The sequence below is a fragment of the Apis florea genome, unplaced genomic scaffold (assembly GCF_048593485.1).
Source record: "Apis florea isolate Af1SG1 unplaced genomic scaffold, ASM4859348v1 contig_2492_pilon, whole genome shotgun sequence".
Lineage (NCBI taxonomy): Eukaryota > Metazoa > Arthropoda > Insecta > Hymenoptera > Apidae > Apis > Apis florea.
The window spans coordinates 4,611,887-4,636,868 of NW_028256593.1; the positions used below are offsets into that span (position 1 = coordinate 4,611,887).

Here is a 24,982-nt window from a genome sequence, read left to right on the forward strand (position 1 = left end):
TGCATGCAACGAGATTCGAACTTTTTCTTTATCTCGAAAAATTCCATTTCAATGTGAGACTAAAGTTGGAAGAACAAATACGGGAAATTTGTATTCAATTATTTTCTGATAAAAAAATTTTAATACGTGAAAAAAGTTATCGTTATAAAGAGTTTAAATATACATACACACGCATAATGAAGCAAGTTATATATCGTCCTGAGAAGTTTATACCTTGCTTTGTATAATAAAAATTACCGATCGATAATTGTTACTATAAAAATACATAACACGCGATAAAATTACACCGTTCTCTAATCGATTTAATAAATGACCGGGGGAAAAACCGAATGTTTTATTTACGTTTTGAAAAAAATTGATAGTAAAATTTCGCGCGAAAATGGAACATAAGATTTTCAAACGAAGCGGAACCGGAAGCACGGATAAGACTTCCGCGAGAGGAGAACTCTCTTCTTTATAACATCGAACAATCTCGTCCTGATCTTTGCACAGCGGAAAAGTCTCGCTACGTCAAATAATTCCAACGAATGAACGGGGCTAATAACTAATTATTCTCACTTAGTTTCAGAACGTACATACTGTTGTAAGAATTAAACGAATATCACATTTGTTGGAGGAAAGAAATCGACGAAGGAAAAGAGGCTTATATTATATGTTATATACGTATCGTAGAAACATTTAAAACATATAAATATATTTCTATCTCTGATGCGAAATTATTATTGTAACGTACAACTTGTTAATACTGTAATATATGTACAGAAGAATTCCCAACATAGAGTTTTTGAAAAATGAATTATTCATCTCATTACAAAATATTACGAGGCTACTTTTTTTTATCTTTGCAAATTTGTTTTCTTCGTAGGTATTGCGCGATTATAACGATTCGAGGTAACATTATAAAAAATTTTATTCACTATTCTCTCACTTTGTTTGAAATATTATTATACACGCAAGCTAAAGAGGCATTACATTCATAAGAGTAGATTCATAAAGATCGACATAAAAGATTTACCTTGTCATCACTTTACATATTTGTATTATTCAATATATACTACTTCCGGTTTCTTTCACGTTCATATGATTATGCAGTAATTGTTGAAATTTTGCGATTACGTGACTCACAGCATTGATATTGTTATTCTAAGTATACTTATAGATTCATATATATATATATATATACTATATATTTCAAACGATAAATAACAACGATATAATTATTGTCTATGATTTCGAAGATTGAAAGATAAGAGACACGCACACGAGACACTTGCTGAATATAGCGATTTGCAATTATTTACCCAGCAACCCTTGCGAACAATATGGAGGAAAGGAAAAATGACTCGCGAGAGTGACAATACACCATTTACATTTACCAAATTATACAAAATAGTGTGAAATTTTCATATCATAAATAATTTCTTAATTTATGAATTAAATTAATACGCATATTTTATCGAATCGTTTTCTAATTAACAATAACTTTGTGATCATAAAGTATAATATTGACACTTGTTGTAAAGATACCACAAGTGACAGATCGTGGGAAAGTTGCGCAACTGTATGAGTTATCATTCCCCTTTTTTCGGAGCAAACGAATATAACGCGTAGTATATATATTTCGTTTCCCTTTCCTCCTATTTGCCGTGTCAGAAAAAAGTGCTACGTTTCGCGCTTCTATCGGTCAACAAAGCCGAGAGAATGAGGATGAAAAAAAAAAAAAAATACGAACGCGTGATACAGACGTAAAAGCCACGAGATACATGCTCATTCCACCGTAGTAGCTTTGAAAACAAAAGTGTCTCGCCTGCGGCGTATACAAAGTCAAATAGAAACGTAATTTTCACACTCACGTGATCTGTTCGTCCTCCGATTTTCTTCTCTCCTAATTAGACGCGCGTTCGCCGGTGTGTCACACACACGCGGCGTTAGAAATAGGACACACACACACACACTCAAATACGCACTACGCACAAGAACAGCGGTGGGATTCCGATTATAACTGGACTCTAATCACCACACGAATCATCAGAAAAGGTGGATTAAAAACGCGAAAAATTCGAACGTACGCCGCGATTCGAGCAACGAAGCTACAAATTCGATTCACTCTAACTGACTAGCTTCGTTTCTTTGACACGCGCGACTAGCGAACGACTTTCGAGCGCAGGACACGACACGCGCATCAACTGTACGCGACTGACTGACTGACTCGGCCGACGGGAGGCGCGCAGAGAGAGACAGAGAAAGAGAGTAAGAGAACGACGAGGAAACGCGACGTATCGCCGAGCCGATTTTCGCCACTCACCGCCGTGATAATCGCGCGAATGACTAGTGGTAGATGAATGAAAACACAACACGTCCTTTCAAGCGCGTGCTTTTCGCGCGAATTTGCCCACCACCGATACACAACCACACAAACATGCGATCCAAACGACGAACGGCCCGAGCAAGGAGGCACGAAAACTACCCGCGCTGCGGCGCTGCTGGCTCGCTCGGCCCTGGCCGATCCTGCCCGAGTAAGTACGAAAGCGCACGAGTCGAAGCATCACGCGTCGAACTCTTTTAATTTACCGGGCACGCTTCGGTTTAATCCTTCTACATATTTCTTTATCGTTTCTTCGCGGTATTTAAACAAGTTGATTTATTGTTTTTGTGTGATGTGTATCGTGGATGTAATAGACAAATGGATTGGGGATGAATGGTAAAAAATGAGTGACGAATGAATGGTGGAAATGAACGACAAGGTGAGATTGTATAATAATTATATAAATAATTCATGTTTTCAATTGCTTATGATTTGATTGGAATAATATATATGTATATGATATGATTTTGTAAATAATTGCAATAATACTAATGATAAGATAGAATTGTTGTTAAATAAATGTAAATCAAGTTTGATTCAGGTATTAAGTAGTATAGGTCAATCGTAAAAAATCTAGGTTATGTTGCATATTCTCGATTATATACAATTATCGCATATAATTATCGTATGTCAAAATATCAAATTAATTATGTTATTTTCATTTATTAGTAATGCAATTTTTTTTATCAAAAATTTTTATTACTTTTTGCAATTAAAATAATTATACTTATATGTTTATAATTTTAATTGAAATATAGCAATGTAATCATAATGTTATATATAGAATTACATCATTTTTCATATTATTTTCTTTCAGCTTTTGTAAAACATATATTTTCATTTACTTTTTCATACTTATTATTTCATTTCCAATTGATTTTCGTATTCCATATTTTATATATTAATTTAATCTTTTAAAGGAAACTCGAGCGTAGTGCACTTTCTTGTTAATAAAAGATATTCCCTCTGATTTTAAACTTTTCATTTAATTCATTTTCTCCGATGGAAACTTATAGTATAAAATTACCAGATTTATCGAAGCGTCTTCGAACTTTATCAATCACTTGATTTCAAAGTTTTTATTTTTCTAAATTTTATTTATAGCATTTTTTTTTCAATTTAAAAATATCTCTGTCCATTACTCGATATTTCTTTTCTAACCAAAGTGGTGAGAAATATTATAAATTCAATAAAAACAATGGTACACAGCATAACAGTGATCCTATTCGTTTCAAAAACTATAGCTTTTTTTCACTAGGAATTATTTCCTTTGTAAAGCGTAAAACGTTCGTAGAAATTGCATGGAATATACTTTAAAGTTCTTTTCATCCATGCAAAAAAAAAAAAAAAAAAAAAAGAAAAAAACCAGAAAAATAATAGAAAAGTAAATAAGAATGTAACGAAATAAAGAACAGTACCATTATCCCTTCGATATTTTATACAATTGATCAATTCAGCGATGACCGAAAAAAAAAGAAAAAAAATACGATTACGATCCTTTGTTTTAAATAGAGAAATTCATAGAAAATAGAGAAATTCGTCTTGGCGGAAAAATTATCATTTTTACTTTATACATTTTTTCTTTCTAAAATATTTTTCTATTAATTAATTTAGTGTTTAATGTTTTTAAAAATTCTAGTAATTCAAAATTTATTTTCAATATGATGAAATTATTATATATTTTTAATCTTTTTAATGTATTTAAGTACAAGAGCAAAAAATTGATATGAATTTATTAGGATATTTTTATTAGAATTCTTCAAATTTATTCGAAGAAATCTCTTATTTTTAATATAAGATATTCTAGCATAAGAACTTGTAGCTTTTTCTCGAATCGAGGAATCTTTTTGGTATTATCGACTTCGATCTAAGGAAATTTTTTTGTTTTCATTTTCGTAATATGATTTGGTTATTTCGAGAGCAGAGTATTGATATAAAAATATTTCAAATTCCTCGGATCTGTCGGGGAAAAGAAAACAAATTTTACACGTTCATGTCAAGTCCGATTCAATCCGATATAAAATCTTTTCTCGAAAATCCATACACGACTTAACGATATATTTCATCGATTACTTGCAAAATATAAATTGTCTTCGATCTTTGAAAAATTGTGTTTGCAAAATTCAAACGTTTTGTTATCGTTGTCATTTGAAACAAAATAAAATTGAATACGTTTACAAGTGGATATAAAGATACACGTACGAATAAAATAACATTAAATTCCATTTCTCTTAGGAATATTTATTTTTATCATTTTCGATTCTTAACAATGCAGAAACAATTTCAAATTCGATTTGGATCGATCGAAAAGTGGAAATGTGTTATATGTCAAGATAAAATGAAACTTCATTAGAAAAAAATATTTTCAAATTCAAAATTATTTTTTTTTTATTTTCTCTTGCAATTATTCCAATTCTAATATTTACCAATTTCGTCTTGGGCGAAATATTAGATCGTAAAGATATAACCAGATGTTACACAGCCTGTAACCATCGACCACGTCGCCGCCGTTAACGTTTCTTTTTCGTTTTCATTCAACGGGGACAACAGTCAATCCATAATGAGAAACACGTGATTCTAACGCCTCGAACATTTCTCACGATTCGATAATTGACGTCGTGCATTCATCGTCCGATACATAATTATATCATTTATAGAAATATACATCATTTTATAGACACGCGATCGTTTAACGAGCTATCTGACACGCGACTGGAAATACCTCGTTCATTCTTGAGAAATTCCTAGGAATTTTACTCGTCCCTTCGATCGATTCCGCAAGAAAAAAAAAAAAAAAACGAGAATTACCATCGGCGGTTAGACACGATAAATTATTGTCCATTAATTACGTAATTTGGAACAACGTGTTTTCTTTATCGATGATCGCAGGTCACGTAGGAAGAAACGATCGTAAATTTTCCAATAAATCAATCGAGTGATTCAGCAATCCGTGTTGACATTGACCAATATGAGGTATGATCGTAATATAAAACACGCGTAGAATTATTATATTTATAACATTTTTAAACTTCGTATTTATCGGAGAAAGAAAAGAAAGAAAAAGATAGAAATTTTCGAATAAGTTTTCGAAAAAAATATATACGTGATCGATGATGAAATTCATACTCGAGTAATCATTATTCCATGTTGATAGAATTTTCGATTAATTGAATCGAAAGATATCTTGCCAATTACCATCGTTGAAGTTAATCGAAATATTTTTTCAAAGAACGTATTATGCGAATATTTAATCGGAGGAAGCGACGATAAAAAAAAGAAGAGAGAGAGAAAGGAATCAATAATTTCGAAAGATTTTCGAAAAGCTTTTAAGGTATAAATTATCCGTTTGATGGACAAGAAAGGTTAGAAGGAGAAATGGCGGGAATATCGGAGAAATCTATGCTTTCAACTTGGGCGAAAAGTATTCGACTTTTTTCTTCTTCTTCGAGAAGAGCTAGCGGAAAGTTTTGATTCTGAAAACTTTGCTAGGAAAAGTTCTCGATCTACTTATCCGGGGGGAGCAAATTTTTTCGTTTGCGCAAATTTCCACGAAATAGGACGATTTCCCAGAAACTACGTTTCCGATCTTTTATTTATCTTTAAAATATCTCACCTCTCCAATTTCCAAGAAATGATTACTCGCCAGAAACAAACCTTAAAAGTTTAACAAAGAATCTCTTAAATCTTTCCTAAATCTCAGAATGGTTAGTTTAATGTAATATAAAGCAGATCCGATTAAAATTAAACAAAATGACAGATACGAATGCAGTAAAATAAATATCTCATCCTGAATTATAGACTGTTTCTGAAATGATTATTATTCGTATCAGAAACATTAAAACTTTAACAAAAAATCTTTGAAATGGTAAAAATTTTAGAATGGGTAGTTTAATAATTTAATATAACATAAAGGATACAATTAAAATTAAACAAAATGACAAGCACGAATGCAGTGAAATATCTTATCCTGAATTATAGACTATTTCAGAAATAATTTGTCAGAAGTATAAAAGAATCAAAAAATTTTTGAAATGGTAAAAATCTTTCCAAAATTTTAGAGTGGTTAATTTAATGTAGACTAGAATAGAATTCAAATGAAATTAAACAAAATGACAGACAAATCTGAAAAAAAATATCTCTAATTTTGAATTGTAGATAATTATTTGAGAAATGATTATTCATGATCTTACCAAAAATATTAAAACTTTAACAAGAAATCTTTGAAATGGTGAAAATCTTTCCAAGATCTTGTTAATTTAATGTAGTGTAATAATATAGACCAGAATAGAATTCAAATGAAATTAAACAAAATGACAGACAAATCTAATAAAATAAATATCTCATCCTGAATTATAGACTATTTCAAAAATGATTATTCGTGATCTTGTCAGAAGCATAAAAGAATCAAAGAATCTTTGAAATGATAAAAATCTTTCCAAAATTTTAGAGTGATTAATTTAATGTAGTATAACGTAGACCAGAATAGAATTCAAATGAAATTAAACAAAATGACAGACAAATCTAATAAAATAAATATCTCATCCTGAATTACAGACTATTTCAAAAATGATTATACGTTAGAAGCTCTGCCAGAAAAACATTCGTTTAACGAAGAATCTTTGAAACGATAAAAATCTTTCCAAAATCTTAGTTAGTCAAATGTAACGTAACACAGAGCAGAACAGAATCCAAGGCGAAGTTAAACAAAATGGGAGAGCGATACCCTTCGCTAGGACACGAAAGCAATTAGGATGACTCGCTTAATAATTTCTGATAGTCCCGTGCAAACTTGCAACCTACCAAATTACATTTACCAATATTGCAGCGCGTTGATATCCGCTGGTTTCCCCGTCAAAACGTTTAATTAACGCCACTACTTGCTACAAGCGCAGACAGCTATGAGTATCTCGTCGATCCATAATAAACGCGTTGTATAATTAAACATGAACGGTAAATCGTGAAAGTTTCCCAGGAAATTTCACGTTAAAAAACGTCAAAACAATTAGATTCGCAACATCAATCAAAACGTATCGTTGTCCAAATAAAAATCTTCAAGTAAAATTTGTAGAAACGGAATTTTCCTTCCCAATTTCGTTAATTAACATCTCGGTAATTATTCACAAAAATATCCTCCTCTCTGACATCCATAAAAATATATTTATATCACTGTCCAAATAAATCTTTAAATAAAATTGTAAAAACGGAATTTTCCTTTCCAATTTCGTTAATTAATATCTCGACAGTTATTCGCAAAAATCCTCCTCTCTGATTTCGATTAGGTTAAATTGGATTATAGAAATTTTTAAAAATTTTTAAAAACTCGATCATTATTTACAGATGCTATAAACAAAAAATAAGATTTGGATTAATTTATCGCCTCTATCGTGAGCAACCAATTAATTAGAAGAATTTATTACACTATTCTTGCGAATATCTCAGGAATTGAAACGATAAACGATAAATAATTATCAATATCTTGCCAATTATTGCCATCATTGAAGTTAATCGAAATATTTTTTCAAAGAACGTTGTGCGAATATTTAATTCCTTCCTTGATCATGCATACCGCGCAAATTTATTACAGAAGACACGTTTCGATACCGTGACGATAGTTGCGTGAAGTCACACACCGATAAATTCGGCATCACGAAGAATATCATTGATACGCATAATCATTGCACGCATATCAAGTCACGTAACTGTTTCCACTCGTTCGTGTATTTTCTCATCTTTCACCGAGTCGATCAATCCTAACCTAAAACTCCTCTTTACACCCGCGTCGTGTATCCTCGTCTCGTGTCGTGTCACTATCGAGTATCAATATGGCCGTTGCTTACTTTCGAGGTATTACTCTTGGGAGCTTGTACATCGACGCCAATGTCTTATCTATTATTTCAAAACAATTTTGAAAATGGTTTCGTAAAATGGCCTTCAAAGCTGTCGTTACTCTCGATCCCTTATTTTCGATATTTTCTTTACCTTTGGGAACAGGAATAGGGGGACAGGTAAATAGTGGATAAATTGATAGACGTTATTCATTTACAAAAATTATTTCGAAAATTGTATTTGACAAAAAAAGGAAAAGGAAAGAAATTAGTAATAGCTTCTGCGCATCGTTTGTTCAAAGGATTTTTTTATTTATTTATTTTTTTTTTATATTGATATAGCTGTTGAAATTGTTTAGCTTCGTGTTCATTTAAAGGATTTAATTATGCTTTGCAAAAATGTAATTACGAATAATTTAATTTATTAAAACAATTTGCTAAACAATGAGATGAGATACTTCTCTGAAATTTATTCTTCGTTTCAATAATTCGAAAAAAAAAAAACGATCGATTAATTTTTTAACATATTTATTTCTTTATATTATATTATTTTTCATAGAAATAAATCTTATCTTTATTCGTGATTGAAATATATTTATAGTACGATATTTTTCTTGCTTCATAAATTTTTCAACTTTACAAAATATCTTGTAAATCTTAATTATCTTAATAATTGATGAATAGAATATTTTATTATTTAAAAAAAGAAAAAGAATATACATTAAAATATCAGGTGATTTTAATGAACCGTTAGCTCGTTCCAAATTAAACGAGAGGAGAGGATATTAAAAGTATCTTAAACATCCGCTTAGTATAATCTTATTTTAGAGTAGATAAATTAAACTTACGGTAAGAGAGATAAAATTTTAATATTGAATATACCTTGTAATGTTTTCCCGTGCAAAAGTTCGAAATAAATAAATAAATAAGATCTGGAAGATTGGAAAAATTATTTTCTCTCAAAGAAATACGAATTCTGCAAAAAAAAAAAAAAAAACGCGACTAACTCGATCAAATTGTTCAAAAAATTTGAAATATACGTATAATTTGCCAGTTTAAATACGTCGTTAAATTAAATTCCTTGATTTTAAAAGTTAATACGCGATCGAAACACGATTAACAGCGCTCTGCGTGGATTTCTAAGAATTCATTCAATCGAAATCGAACGTCAGTTATACGAATAACTCGGATCTTGTACCACCCGAAACACTCGTCGTTCATATTAAACGGTCCAAGTTCGATCACCTTGTTGCCTGTTCGTTCAAGGAGTTCGTTCACTCCTATAACGCGCATCTATATTTACAAGAGGAGAAGGTAGCAAAAGAATCGAGTTATAAGAGAGAAAGAGAGAGAAAAGAAATGTATTCCATTCCATCCACCGTGGAATATTCCAAAGATTCAAGATCTTTTCTTTTAATTTAAGCTCGAAACAAAATATCTCCTCGAAAAAGTTGAGAAGAAAAATTCTAAATCAAATCCCTTCCTTTTTTTTTTTTTTTGTTAATCTTACAAAAGCTCAATTCGATGCTTTCGAAGTGCAGCGTGTTACTCTTTCCTTTTTTTTTCGACGAATAGTTAGATGGCATAATTACCGGTATGGCATCACCTGTACACACGAGGCAACACACCTGTTAAACACACAACGAGCGGCAATCACGAAAGTCTGTCACACTGAGTACACACACATGCACACACACACACACACACACAATGCTTGGTCGAGGGAGAATCGAGAGACGTGGACGAAGAAGGGTGTCTCCCCCTCCGAGAGTCGTCTTCTTTCGGTTTACGTTACGGCTTAATAGGATTAAATGTCTGCGCCACGTTAACTGCATTACGTGGCACGTGGCAGACGATACTCGAGATCTCAGATTCGAAAGTTTGGAACGGGTTGGCGGGCGGGAAAGTTTTCTTGCTTTTCGATCCCGGTTAATCAATTTTAAACTGTTCGAATACGTGTTTTGTCGAGCATTTGTTTGCGCGAGATACTTTCGAACGAAAATTTTTATTTTCCTCTTCTTTAAATTACCAGCAATTTTGAGTTTCTTTCAGAAGCAAGTAGGATAGGAAAAATATGAATTGAGAATTTTTTGAGCAAAAACTATATTGCTATATGAATTTTTATGAAGTAAATATTAAAATTTTATTAGAAAATTATACATATGTAAAAAATCAATCGGATAAAAAAATTAGGAGGAACGGAATGCAATTAAGTTTCTTTTAGAAGAGGGCAGAGAATGTGTGACAGAGACGGAGTCCAGTCTTCTAACTTCAATACATCGAACAATTACACGATATTTTTATAATTTTATATTATTTATTTCTACGATATATTTTACGAATTCTAAAATTCTAAAAACTCTCTATTGTTGTCGTTCGCTATCCATTCCATTCTATTTAAACGATACTCGCACAACACGAATTTCAACTCAGTTTATCATTATTATTCAACAATTGCATTGTTAGGAATAAACTGGTAATGAAAGAAAGAAATTTTCCAACAGCGCCGATCGGCGAAGCGTCAGGAAAATTAGCAAGTTTCCGGCGGAGGAGGCTCGTTTAAAATTCGATGAAAATGAAGTTAAAAACGGCGGATTTGGGATTCAAATTCTACCCCTGGTGAAGAGAAGTTCTTTTAAAACTTGCGCGATTAAAAACCTTCCGCTGACTTACTAATTCCTTCGCGCGCAATATTTGTTTCTTTTTTCATCACAATCGATGAGTCTGAATCATCTTATCCGATTCGTCGTTGACCGACGAACAGCTCGTAATTTTCGATAAACGAATTGGAGTCCAACTCTGAGACGCGATCCAAACAATTCGTTATTTATTTATTTGTTTTAAATTATATCTTTTTATCGATGGATAATTTCGATCGGCAACACGTGTTCGTTAAGAAGATTCGTGAAACGTGGCGAATTCCGGGATTGGCGTTGCACCAAAACGCTAACTTTTCGCCACGCATCGACGTGCCTCCGTGAAAAACAATGAAAATGCGCCTCAAAACCGTATGCGACGAGAGTGAAAATTAAGAAAATGAAATTTCGACTATTCAGCTATTCACAGATTACGTATCAATTATATTCCGCGAAAGATTCTTTGAATCTTGAATTATTAGTTCATTCTTGTAATTCTAGTCAGGTAAAATCGAATTGAACAGACAGAATTGGAACTTCAGTTCGTTTCGAATTCTGGATTAAATTACGGTTTAATTTCGAATCGGTGAGACGATGATCCTTTTTTTTTTTTTTTTCAATTTCGTTGAACAATGAATATTAAAAGCGAATATTGTAATATTATTTGGTTAATGGAGTAGTTTAACAGTTACAAAAATACCGTCCCAACAGTTATTTAGAACGTTTGAAAAGCGTGCAAAATTTTGATTATTATTACGGCTTGTGCCACATGTGCACTGAACTATGTTTACACGGAAAGAATGCAGAATTTTAACGGTGAAGGCCGTGACACGACGTTTTAAACGTGGCTTCACTAGTTGATGACAAACGATCCTCGTCGTTTAAAACTAATTTCCGCGAATATTCTTCCACTTGGCAGACACTTGGTTGATCGAATAATTTTGGAACTCTATAAATATTCCGCTCTGTTTCATTAACGATCCAATAATATCGGTCTCGAGTATCAAAAATTTTCCTACCTATTCCTACTTCGCTAATATTTGTGCCTATCTTTGTATCAGAATTCAAGTAAATTTAAACGTTTAGGATGAAAAAGAAAATTGTCGAAATAAGTAGATTATCATACTCTGTGCGTTTTATCGGGAACGTTTGATCGAAAAACGAATACGCAAATAGTGCGCGGAATGCGATAATTTGCATAAATTCCTAGCCTGGTTATCTTAGATATGACGCACAATTTCTTAATAATTTTGCCTCCGCGTACGTTCAAAGAAGGCACTTACTTGCTTAAGAATAGATGAAATAACATTTTCGTGGTAGACACTCGTCCTGGCCATGCTTTTCAATTCAACTTATCAATTTTGACTATCGAGTGGTGTAATATAATCGCTTTGAAAGAGATTCAAAAGAGATCCAAAAATAGTAGAAGCGATTACCAATCGCAAAAGGGATATTTACATTACCGATTTTCAATACTTTAAAACTCGCGACAAATAATTTTTCATCGTATAAATTTGCGTCAACACCTAACCTTCATCACGTCTACCTTACCCTAGATATCTTTAACTGGCGAATTAATTATACGTAAATAAATTTTATTTAACAAACTTATAAACACAACTTTTTTTTTTATTTTTTTTTTCAATTAAACCCTCGTACGTGTAACAAATAATAAAGTATTGGACGAGGATTTAATTTATTCTCCGTGTAAACGGAGAAAGAGAAGCGTCCCTCTGCCGTTGGCGTGCAATCGTCTTCCAGAAAGTGCAAACAAAGAAGAAGGTGCAAGGAAATTGAATGGCGAACAACCACAGAGGTTCATCCTTTTAGCTCGTGGCTAGATCTGCTCGCGAGCCACTCCGCAAAAGGATTTTAATGATTTACCCGATAGACCGTGCCTCGGATTTCCACCGACTGGACAGTTCCTATGATTGCGCCCTCTCGTTAAAAGAGAGGCTTCGTTCGAAACGATCGTGAAAACCTTCCTCTTTTCTTCTTTTAACGCGGGGATAACAAGGACGTCTCGTATTCCAGACACGCGGAAATGAGATTCTTCTTGTCCCGATACAATCTGTTTAATTTCATCCATTTCGCTCGAAACTTGATTCTTGCGTGTACGAAGGGAATAAAAGATTTGGAATTATTTCGAATTTAATAAATCTTTAGAATTCATTTTATATCAACTTTTTTTTTTTCATAGATGTTGACGTAGTTTCATCGATAGATTTCGAGGTTAGAAAATCTTAACCTAACTTTTCGGTTAACTCTATATTTTTGGTCTATGGTGTACATGCTATCTCATTTCAGAATATTATATATCAACTTTTTTTTATAGATGTTAACGTAGTTTCATCGATAGATTTCGAGGTTAGAAAATCTTAACCTAACTTTTCGGTTAACTCTATATTTTTGGTCTATGCTATTACATGCTATATTACATGCCTCGTTTTATAATATTATATATCAACGTCTTTTATAGATGTTAACATAATTTCACTTGCATCGATAGATTTTGAGGTTAGATAGAAAGTTTTAACTTAACTTTTTGGTTAATTCTACAATTTTGGTATAATAAATTTTCAAAATAATGAACTTTTTTATAGATGTTAATGTAGTTTCACTTGTATCGATAGATTTCGAGGTTAGAAAATCCTAACCTAACTTTTTAGTTAACTTTATATTTTTGTCCTATGGTGTACGTGCTATCGCTGTTAAAAAATTTTCAGAATATTATATATGAACTTTTTTTTATAGATGTTAATGTAGTTTCACTTGCATCGATAGATTTCGAGGTTCTAACTTAGTTTTTTGATTAATTTTATTTTTTTTTTTTTGTGTGTATATGCTACTGCTGTTAGATAATTTATATTTATTTCTGTTTTCCTTTGTCTTTTTGATAATAATTAAAGGTTTCGTAATGTTTTTGAATTTTTCATAAGTGCGTAACTAGGAGAAAGTAACGAGAATAAATTGAATATTAAAAGCCAGAGAAACGAGTTTTTCACGAGTTAACTGAGAACACAGAATGCACATCGGTTTTTAAATTTTACGTTTGACGAGATGCTGTAACAATAAATTTTCACGATAATTCGAATACTTTGAAGCAAATTTTTGATTGGCGCTCTCTAAAATTATAAAAATGCTCGTGAACCGCGTTAAGATCGAAGAAATCCAAAAAATGATGAAATTGACGATTTCAAAGTTCGTATCGCGATCTTTTTTGCCTAGAAAATTTCAATTTGGAGAAGAAAGGAAGGAGAAATGCTCGTTCAATTATCGGAAACGATCTCGGCTATCTGCCATTGGAATCAAAAAGTAGAGGGCGACGAAGTTTCATTTCGAAACGAATCAATCTCCTCCAGAAGATCGACGAGGTCCGGCTTACTAATCCAGCGCCCGACTAATCGTGTTTTAAACGTTTTCTCCAGCTCGTGTGAAATTAATGGAGTAATTCTCCTCGTAATGGAATTTTCTGCGTCGAAATCGATATCCATAGCCCATAGAATTGTTTTCGACTATCGTATACCGATATTTCTTCACGTCGCTCTGGGTGTACGTATCCATCGAAATTGTTATTTTTTTCTCTCTAAAAAAAAAAAAAAAAAAAGAGAAGAAGATGGATGAATCGAAAGAGGAATAAAAGTGAATCATCGATATACGAGGATTTACGAGTCTTCCTTTCGAATCTGATTCGAATTTGATTCTTATCCCGATCGAAACATCGATCTTTGACGAAGGCTTGCCTCGACAGATAGAAAGATTTGATAGAAAATTAATTAATCCGCTGTTCAACGTCCGTGAATATTAATTATAATTCTTTCATGGATGGAAATTGGATTTGATCGATTCTTCGATATTGCGATCAGCTTCCAGTTAAATAATTAACCAGGTAATTTTATTTGACGATATTTGAAGCTTCGTTTTAATCGAAAAGAATTAATCTATCTCTCCATTCGTTTCGCCGAATTCACAAATAATTGTTAATCAAGATCGATTTCTTCGATAATTCGAAATATCTAGTTTATTTTCCGAATAACGCTCATTTTGCTCGTTGAATAATCCCCTTGTGCCGATCCATAATTGCTACTCCTCTAGCAATTTTCTAATAAGTCGATCGGTTTTATGTAACGATAACAACCGTCCAGCGAGATAGAAAATGGGGTAAGAGCTAAACTCCGTTGTGCCAGGGGAGAGATTTTCTTTGAGGATGCATCGATCGCGGTATCTGTCGTGGTAAAATGTTATTTACCTTTGGCCACCGTTCCATGCTCCATGCATCTTCGTCGAAAAACGTTATCGACATGTTGTGTCGATCACACACAGACATAGATCGGGAAAACCGTAAATACTTTTATTCGAAAGGAAGGAAGAAAGGATGAAGAGAAATAAAGGGAATTTTTTTTTTTTAACGAGAAACGAGGAGAAATGGAATCGCAACGACTCGTGAAAATTGTGAATGGAATGAACAATTCTTGCGGAATGATTCGTGATTCGTGAAAGTTATTTAAATTTTTTTTTAAACGTCAATCATCTCTTTAATTCTTTTCAAGTCGAGCGTTATGATGATCTTGTATTATTTTGAATTAAAAAGGAAATTTTGCGTTTGGATAAAAATTTTTTTTCACCGATCCAAAATCGATTGATTAAATTAACTTACTTTTTCGGTATGGCGAAGAAATTAGAAACTCGTTCTGGGATAAGTTTTTTCAATTATGAGAGTGAAAATTTGTTATTTTCTTCTTTCTTTATTCTATTTTTTTTTATCTTCATTTCTGGATTCTATTTGGCTTTGGAATTTAATATTAGCGAGAGAGACAAATGGCTTTCTTCGTTTTCACATTTTCCTTTGCCACGCAAAGATAAGGGGGAAAAAAAAAGGTTGAAAGTTTATTTTTAACGAGCGAAACAACTCCTCCCTCCTTCTCTCTCGCAATAAATTTCAACGAAGGGAAGAAATTGTCGGTATATAAATTAAATATAAATTAATCGAGCTTAGGATTTGAAAAGTTGGAGAACTCGTCCATACATTTATCCCTCGTACGAAAATTTTCTATCAAAGAAAAATTTGGAGAATAATCGACGAAATCGTTTCACGTTTCAAAGAAAAATTCCTTCTCCTGGAATTAACTCTCTTCTACGTTCCTTTCTCTTCCGAAAACAAAAACGAATACTCAAAATAACCTGTTCGTTATTTACGCCGTATTGCGACCAAGATAAAGCATCGAAATAAAGGATCGAAAAATATCCCCGGCTTTCTTTCGAATCCTTAAATAAAATTCATCGTCGTTGAACAATGGACACCGATAAGCATTCGATCAGCAATGCGGCGGCAAAATAAAAATAAAGGCGGACAAATGCGGCGAACGAAGTTGCATTGCGATCATCGTGTCGTTGTCAGCGATCATTGTCCACCCGCGTCGAAACTTGGTTTACTCTGGTTCGTGCGAGTGGAACAACCGGGCAACGACGGTGTAAATATCGGTGACAAGACGAATTGTATCTGGAAGCAAGCCAGAAACGCGTTCATTCTTGTATCGATCATAATCGCACGACAAAAGGAGATTTCGATCGATCGTCGTTGCGATTGGGCGAAGAGATCGGAAATCAATCAATTTGGGATTAGATGGGACGTGAGTTGGTGCGAAACGAACGAATTTTACCTACGATTCAATTTTTTTTAATTAGATTTTTCTATTCCATTTATTTTCTTATCATATGATTATTATAATGATAGATCATACGTTGCGTTTTGGACTTTTTCTTTTGAACTTACTTATTACTGTTCTTATCTCGTATTACGTTAAAAATGGATGGAATTTTACGATTCTTACGATTCGAAGCTAGAAAGTTCTCCATGCGGTACATAAATTTTGTAAAAAAGGAAAAAAAATTATAAAGATATAAAACGAGCGACAAAGAGATCAAGAGAATCGAAGAGCAACTACACCTGGGGATCAAATATTTACACAGATGGCGAGGAAACTGTGCTTATTCCATTTCGTACAATCGATGGAAACAGGGTTCGACCGAGATTCGCACGAAAATTATGTCTCGACGTCCATGATTTATCGGGAGGGGCCCGCGAAACATCTTATTTCCTCCTCTCTCTCCCTCAATCCTCGTGTCTCAATAAGGAGAACAAGAGGTTTCCATTAAGGTGAGTTACGAACCGAGCGAAACCATAGACTTCGTTCAACTTTCTGCAACCTTCTTAAACGTTCTTGCCCTCGAGCAGACTCTCCTCAGTGGAGGAGATCTTGGCGAACCGTGATTATCAATGGATTCCCCGATTGTTCGAACGGATGGAAATGATGACACGTTCGAGACTGTTGTAAAAGCGTGGAGAAAAATTGCGAAAATGGTGGAACAGTTGGCCATTGATCGTTCGGATCAGCCTCGAGTCAGGAGCGATCCGTGAGTGAAATGTCACGGATTTCCTTGGACGGAAAACCGGTTCGCCGGCTTCTTTTATGCGTGGCCGCTTATCATCGCTTGGATTCCTACGTCTGAGCGAAGGCTAAGACTAAGCTAAGATCGAAACAAAATTTTCACCTTTAAAGGGAACGAACATCTTCTATTGAAATCACTTCTCGGAGAATCGTCGTCGAGCGATTAGATAATAGTTATATTTGTTTCGATAAAAAAAGACTGTATACAAAAGACGCCATAAGCTTATCTACAATATACAGCGTAAAGACTATAGTCGTAGCTAACGACACTGTAACGATGCGCACGATTCCAAAATGCGTCTTCCGATCCGCGTCCGAATGAAAATGTAGCAACGAGTCTGGGTAGCCAGAACCACCTTTCCCACCAAGAAAAGGTGAAAACGGGAATTCTTGATCTTTGCGTAACGTCGCCAAACAGGCCGAGATATATCCACGACCCTATAATCTACGATCCAAGATACCATTAAACCGGTTCACGATCACGATACTTGAGGGACATCCACGAGAGCGACGCGAGCATCCAATTCTTCCAATTCCAATTACGAGGGAAAACACTCATGTGTCGGAAAGGAATTCCTCTGGCGAGCTCATCATCCCCTGTATCACTTTCTTCTTCACCCTTCTCATCGACTCGGAGTGGGCCTTGCTGGACTGGTGACTGTGCCTACCTCTGTTGTGGTGATAGTCCGACAGGGTCTTGGTCGCGTTCGACACGTGGGACGGATTCCTGCAACGCAGCGACGATTCACCCCGACTCACGTAGGACACCGACAATCCGCTGTTCCTGTTGGTCAATTTTTGGCCCAAACACGAGGACTCGATCGCCGACGATTCGGCACTGCGACCCGAGTAGACGCTGTTCTGGGTCACGGAGGATGACTTCTTGTCCAGCTTGACGAAGTGATTCGCCCTGTGGCGTCTCGATTTCGCGGCGAGGTTGAACAGGGAAACCTTGGACGGCTCAGGGATCCCATCGGTGAAGAAGATGGGGACGATGACCACCTTCTCCTCGTTCGTTTTCACCAACTCCATGCTCTCCAGGTTCTTGGAGGATCTCCCGTTGCTCCCGCACCTCATCAATTCCGACGGTTTCACGAGGATCTCCGTCGATCGTTTCGCCGTCTGCAGATCCGTGCCCGAGCACTGGACGTCCAAGTCCCGAAACTCTTTCCTCGCCCGAGGATCATCTCGCGAACCCTCCTCCTCCTCCACCCTCGCCTCGTCGTTGCCGTCATTCGACGTCATCACGTTCTGATCCCTCTTCGACGATTCCAAGTCCTGGCTGTGCATCGAGGTGTTCACGCTTATCACGAATCCCTCGGGTGTCGAGGTGATGGTCGAGGTGTCCTGCGTCGTGACCACCTGCCTCCTCGACGCGACCACCATCGACTCCCTCGACCCAATCAACGTAGGCGCCATCTTCTCCGACCCAGCGCGGAAAGCGACCGCGCACTCCCCCCACGACTCCGCCTGGGACAGGACGGGCCGATCGTCGAAATTCAAGAATCTGTTCGCGTTCTTAGCCGGGAAAGAGTTGTGGATCAGGTGAGGGGTCTTCACGTGAATCGGCTTGTTGTAAAGAAACCTCGTCTGCCTCTGCGCGAACTTGTCGCTGCACCCGACACCCGACTCTTGCTCGTCGTAGTACGAGGAGGTTTGGGGCTTTTGAAAATCGGGATTCGGGTTTCTGTGACATTTGTAGAGGGAGCTGCTGATCGAGGTGATCAGGGAACCGGACGGATCCTTCTCCATCCGATTCTCCCTGAATCGAACGTAAGAGTTCTTCCTCGAGACGTAATCGTTGCTGCCCTTCTCGACGCTCTGCCAATTGCTCCCGCTCCCCACATTCGACACGTCCCTTGTCACGGATCTGGAGTAGCCGGGGATGGGATTCACGAGGGAGAAGGAATCGTTGTTCCTGATACCGATATTCCTGCTCGCCGATTCCTTGATCGAGAACAAAGGTTGATTCATGGGCGCGCTCTTCCTGTTTACGGGGTACATGGGTGTGTAATAGTCGGTTCGAAGATCGGCCCGATGATGCTCCTGCTTTATCAGGCGGGTTATGTTGTTTATTATGCTCGAATCGTGATCGAACGCCTCCGCCCTGTGAAGATAACAGCCGGATATGTCGGAGGATATCGTGTATTGGGAGGAATAATGATCCTGGCTGACCAGGGCACGAAACTCGTCCGTGATGCTGTTCAATTTGTGCTGAAGAGGATTCAACTCGTTGTCTATCTTCAGTATAGCCTCCATCCCCTTCTTGATCCGCGCCTGGACCGGCCTCGCGCGTGCACGAGAAACGTCCTTCTCCGGGATCGGGGGGAAGTAGAAGGATCTGATGGAGGGATTGGGATTCTCGGCTATGCCTATCAGATCGTCGTTCCCGTACGTCCCCGCGAGATTGAACCTCTTGTTCGATTTGTTCAAGAACGTTCCCTTATTTTTGCTCCCTTTGCTCTCTTGGCTATTTTGGCTCAGCTCTCTGTCCTCCGATAACTCGTAGGACGTCGCGTCTTTAGGGCTCTGGAAATCGGTGCTAGTGTCCTAGGGGAGAGAGAGAGAGAGAGGAAAAAATTAGGGAAAATTAGGAATTGTGATTTTACTCTAATCCCTCCCTTAGAAGAAACCCGAAAGTAAGGGTAGAACTTATCGATTAATCAAGATTCTTCTTTTTTTATATATCAGGAGTAGCTTTCTCAATCATTTTGACTGCCTTTGCTTTCATTATATTTTTAACGATAGCTAGCAGATCAATCTTAGACCTAAGTTTCTTAACCATTTTGACCATTCTCTTTTCGTATACATATTCTTAACGAGAGTACTTCTCTTTTTTCCTACTTGGAGAAGCTAGCTCGTTTTTTCTCGCGATAAACTGCCCTTTTATTATATCCTTAACGAGAGTACTCCCTCTTTTTCCCTACTTCGTGATAGGCGCGTGTAATAATGAGATAGGCGGAAAGAAATTAGTGAGAAAGGTGAAAGAGGTGTAGGAAGGATACGTTATCCGGTTGGTGGTGATTCGGCCGAGTGATCACCTGGAGGATAGGTAGCGTGGTTCTCGACTCCTGCTTCTTGGGCTCGTAACTCTCGTCTATTATGTCCATTCTAGACGTATCCGTTGACCTGGTCACGTTAGATGTCGAGGATAAAAGGGAGCCTATTCGTGTCTCGATCTTGCCCATCATCTTATGACGCGCCAAGGAGGATTCGGACATCGGTATTTTGTCCTCCTCCTCGTTATTCTCCCTGGACGATGTGCTTTTCAGCACGGGCATGGATTTGGACAACACGTTCGTCACGAAGGTGTTGTTTTGATGGCAACAATCTTCCGACGAGTTTTCCCCTTTCAAATTCTCCGCCTCGTCGTCGCACTCCGAATCCATTCTCCGCGATTTCGTCGGATAGATATCTCTAACTTGTTTCTCTTGCACGCCACGAATCACCCCTTCGCTGGACGTCTCGTAATCTCCGTCTAACGATAGAAAGGGGTCGTGGTAGTATACGTTGTGTTGCGGATAATGATGTTTCAATTTAATTCTCGAGTCGAAATTAAATCGATTAAAGAACAAAATTTTGCTGGGGATAAAGAAATGTTCAATGGGTAAAATAAATATTGTATTTTGCGATAGAGTTTTGCATCTAAAATTAAATCAATTATAAAGGTATATGTGACAATATTATGAGAATATGAGAGTAGCAAAATTTTGTTGGGGAAAATTCGAAGGGTAAAATAAATATTATATTTTACAATAGAGTAATATCGGAATTAAATTAATGAAAGATGTACAGATGACAATATCGATTGCGAGAATGCGAGAGTAGCAAAACTTTGCTGGGGACAAAGGGAAATTCAAAGGGCAAAATAAATATTACATCATACAATAGAATTATATAGAAATTAAATTAATGAAAGACGTACTGATGACAATATTGATTGTGAGAGTAGCAAAATTTTATACTATACAAATACTATATTTTCCAACAGAGTTCCGTATCGAAATTAAATCGATTCGAAACTAAAATATCTTATATTTGAATTTATAAGTTCCCTAATAAATATTCCATTTTACAATACACGATCCCATAGTTACCTCTATACCGAAATTAAATCGATTATGTACGATGGTATTGTTGAATAAAATAATAATTCAATGATATAACGAATTATATCATATTCGAATTTATAAGTTCCCTAATAAACGCGGGATATATTATAATTTACAATAGATACGATTCCGTGTAATTCTGTATCGCGCGAACTAAATTGAACAATAACTATCAGTCATAATGCATCGAGGCGTTGCCCATTCATTCACTGCGTTCTATACTAACGACTACCCCGCTATGATCAGTCTCCCCCATACATTCCTGTCTCGACTATGATTAATGCCAACGATACCGTTCGTCAAGCTCTGCAAGCTGTCCGATTTCTTTCTCAAAAAAAAAAAAAAAAAAAAAAAAATAGAAGAAAAAAAACCCTACAGATCAATCAATCTTCGACTTTCGACTTTCCCTATCTCCCTCTAACTCTAACTCTAACTCTAAAACAGACTTCACTTCTTTCCTTTTCATTAGGTATCATTAGAATCAAGTACAATAGTTGCACATTATCGAGCCAACAACAACACCTATTTTAATCTTGGTCAAAGTTCGTTCCTCTTTCAACGTTCCCTCGCTCGAATTCACGAGCCGGGATATGGTGGTGAGCTACTAACGTAATACTAACATCTAATGGATTAAGAATAACGAACCATCGGTCTCCGAAGCGCAAGTGGTCGTGTCGCTGGCTCTGGCCTCGACTGACATCACGTTCGAGAAGGTTAGCTATCGATACCGCCTCATCTCCTCGCTTTGTTGCCTCTTACCACAGGTCTGATACAGGTCGATGAACGGGGCGCGTGTCCTCGCTGCCCACTTCTACCATAATTCGACCAAGTCGCGGTTCGAAACGCGAATTTTCTTCCACCGAGATCCTGACGAAGACAGCGACATTCGTGTGTCGCCGGCCGGGTAATCGAGTCGAACGATTGTTTTATCGAGACATGGCTTGTTTCCATCGCTCCCACCTTCAATCGGCTCCCCACCTTCTTTCTTCGGCCGTCGTAAGAACGTCGATGGAGGGGAGAGGAAAAAAATGAAGGATTCGATCGATCAAACCAATGATATTTGATATTTGCCATTGGCTGGCCAAAGGAATTACCTCGCTTCGAGATTCCACGAAAATTCGATCAAGAATTGGAGGAGAATCTGAATAATATTTTTCGTTTCGACGAAGATGCTAGGCTCGAAATTTTTACTTTGTTGATTCCGCGTGCTCTTTTAATCTAAAATGTTTGGCTATTTTTTTTTTTTTTTTTTTTTTACAACAGAGAGTTACACATTTTTATTAACCCTTTGCCTTTTTCGCTCGGACGAACCAACTCAACTTCAGACGATTTCCCGTGCATTTCTTAGCTAACTTGAAATGATTTCACACACGAATTAACGAATTATAAAACTTTTGTATTTTATTTTGTATTTTACGTGTCTTTACGTATAAGGAAAGAAAAATTACTACTGTCTACTTATTCATATTTTTCATCTTCTTATATTTTTATCATTTTCGTTTTCTCTTATTTAATAACTCATCTGACTAAAATTAACTCATTAAACTAAAATCCCTAATAACTTGTTCTTACGTTCACCGTCTATTCTTCCTGTTTTTCACCTTCTCTCGCTGCATCTCAACTTTCAATTTCTTAATTTCATCATTCAACAACGAAAAATCGAACTCATCTTCACTCGAACTAATTTCATTGCATATATTCCATGCTTACAAAATTCGAAAACTTTGAAAATAATATTTCCATCGCCACGACTGTCTAAACTCGGACTAACGTCGCTGAAAATGTAGGTTCCATCACGATCTAATATTCACGAGATAAAAAAAAAATCCAACCATTCCACGTTTTATAAAATTATACATAAAGAGGAAGCGTTATTTTAAGAGAATCAAGCGTAAATAAATATCGAGTCAGCTCTCGTGCCTGAGAGTTAATTTTTCTGAGAAATCTGAATTAATATCAGAATTAATTTGAGAGATATCGCGATGAAAATTTTCGACAAAATTAATCGGCGTTAAAAATTGGCGACGTTGATATTTTTCGGACGACGATTCAAACAGACGTGATTACGCATCGGCTATCTTTGCGGAACAAGTTTGGCAGATGTCCACGTTCGAAATGCACACGAATATGAGATGATCGCGATACCGGCAAATTATTTTGTTATCCGTGACATTTTCTCGACATTTTAAAATAATCAAACGAAAAGCGAACCGCTTTTGAAACACCTGCCACGAAGGAAGTGCATAAGAGATATTAGAAGCCTCTTTTATCCCTTTAAGAAGACAAATAAATGAATAAAAATCATTTTAATCCTCCATAATCTTCTTTAAATATTGATTATTTAAAAATTTTTTTCTTATATATAAATCGTTTTATAAATAATTTTTCAAAATTTCAAAATTCGTTTAACAAATATTTTTACATCTCTTCTCTTTCGTTCCGCAAAGAGACACGTGTTCACGATGTATTGAATATTTTTCCTGATTAGAAATTTATTCGTTCAAAGGAACGTCTATTAAATTTTTACTAATTGATTTCTTTCAATATTTTTAGTCGTACAATTAAATTCGTATTCCCTGATACAGACTCTCGTAAAAATGTTATCACAATAAATATAACACGTTCGAAAAAAATCGATACCGATTTCATCTCTCGATCCCCTTTATTTCTTCCATATGTTCAGAGAACATTTTCTTCCATTTTCTCGCTTCTACTTTTGCTTGTGGAAATTTCCAGGAAGTATGAATATAATCGTGCGTTTGCACATCGTACGAAGGATATCGGCCGAGGGGAGAAAGATTATTTGGATATTTGAGGGAAAATATTGGGCGAGCGTGAGGAGTCGGTGTTTGTGCATTCGAAATAATTTATGAACAGATTATCATTAGTGCGTGTATTTACTTGAAGAAAAAAATAACAAATGTTTGCTCGACACTTTTCTCGAAGAATCTCCGATTTTTTTTTCTTTTTTCTTCCTTTCTTTAAATAAAATACTCATAGCAACGATTGGAAATTGAAATCCGCCATCTCTTCACGAGTCATTCGACAAGCGTTCGATCTTTGGAATAAGTTCGTCCAGTGCGTCAAGCAGAATCGAAACTGGCGTGGAGAGAATTTAATAAATCGTCGGATCCACGAGATTTTTCCAAAGAAGTGTAATTATATACACTTATTTTGTTAACATTTCTAATATCATCTAGTACACTTTGCTATTTTTCTTTTTTTCAAATATTTCAATTTTTCAGAAGGATACGTAAGAGGATTTCGTAAAAACATTTTTCGCATTTTATATTCCTTAATATATATATATATATACATTTTTTAAATATTTTACGAAAAAGAGATAAGAAGATTTAACAAAATTTCTCTCTCTCTCTCTTTTAGTCTAGTATTCGTGCACACACATTTTCTATTACTTTCGTACTTACTTTTTAAAAAATTTTCCGTAAGGAAGAGGGGATTATTTTAGGATAATTTTATCGTCCGATTCTTGCTATTCCACTGTATTTTTAATTTTCGAACGAAAGAAGAAAACGTCGCGATTATACGGATGATACGATATGATATAATTTTGTCTTCACCACTTGAACGTATT

The 24,982-nt window shown here is 35.7% G+C and overlaps 1 protein-coding gene and 1 long non-coding RNA gene across 4 annotated transcripts in view; one reads left to right on the forward strand and one right to left on the reverse strand.

Moving 5' to 3' along the window:
• Window positions 1-1,720: 1,720 nt before the first annotated feature.
• Window positions 1,721-24,982, forward strand: part of LOC147657945 (uncharacterized) — a 72,675-nt gene continuing 49,413 nt past the window's right edge. The window contains exon 1 of one of the 2 annotated variants that reach the window (XR_015291619.1): window positions 1,721-2,744. This is a non-coding gene — a long non-coding RNA (uncharacterized LOC147657945). The remainder of the gene's footprint in view (window positions 2,745-24,982) is intronic. The other variant, XR_015291620.1, reaches the window with a different exon arrangement.
• Window positions 17,431-22,336, reverse strand: LOC147657946 (uncharacterized). Of its 2 annotated transcripts, none has more exons than XM_086906374.1 (3): window positions 22,033-22,336; window positions 20,317-20,753; window positions 17,431-19,825 (listed from the first exon to the last, which is right to left on the reverse strand). In XM_086906374.1, the coding sequence occupies exons 1-3, from the start codon at window positions 22,085-22,087 to the stop codon at window positions 17,831-17,833; spliced, it is 2,487 nt and encodes an 828-aa protein (XP_086762500.1). In that variant the 5' UTR covers window positions 22,088-22,336; the 3' UTR covers window positions 17,431-17,830. The 2 variants fall into 2 exon arrangements, with proteins under 2 accessions (XP_086762500.1, XP_086762501.1); XM_086906375.1 differs by having other exon boundaries at window positions 22,008-22,297.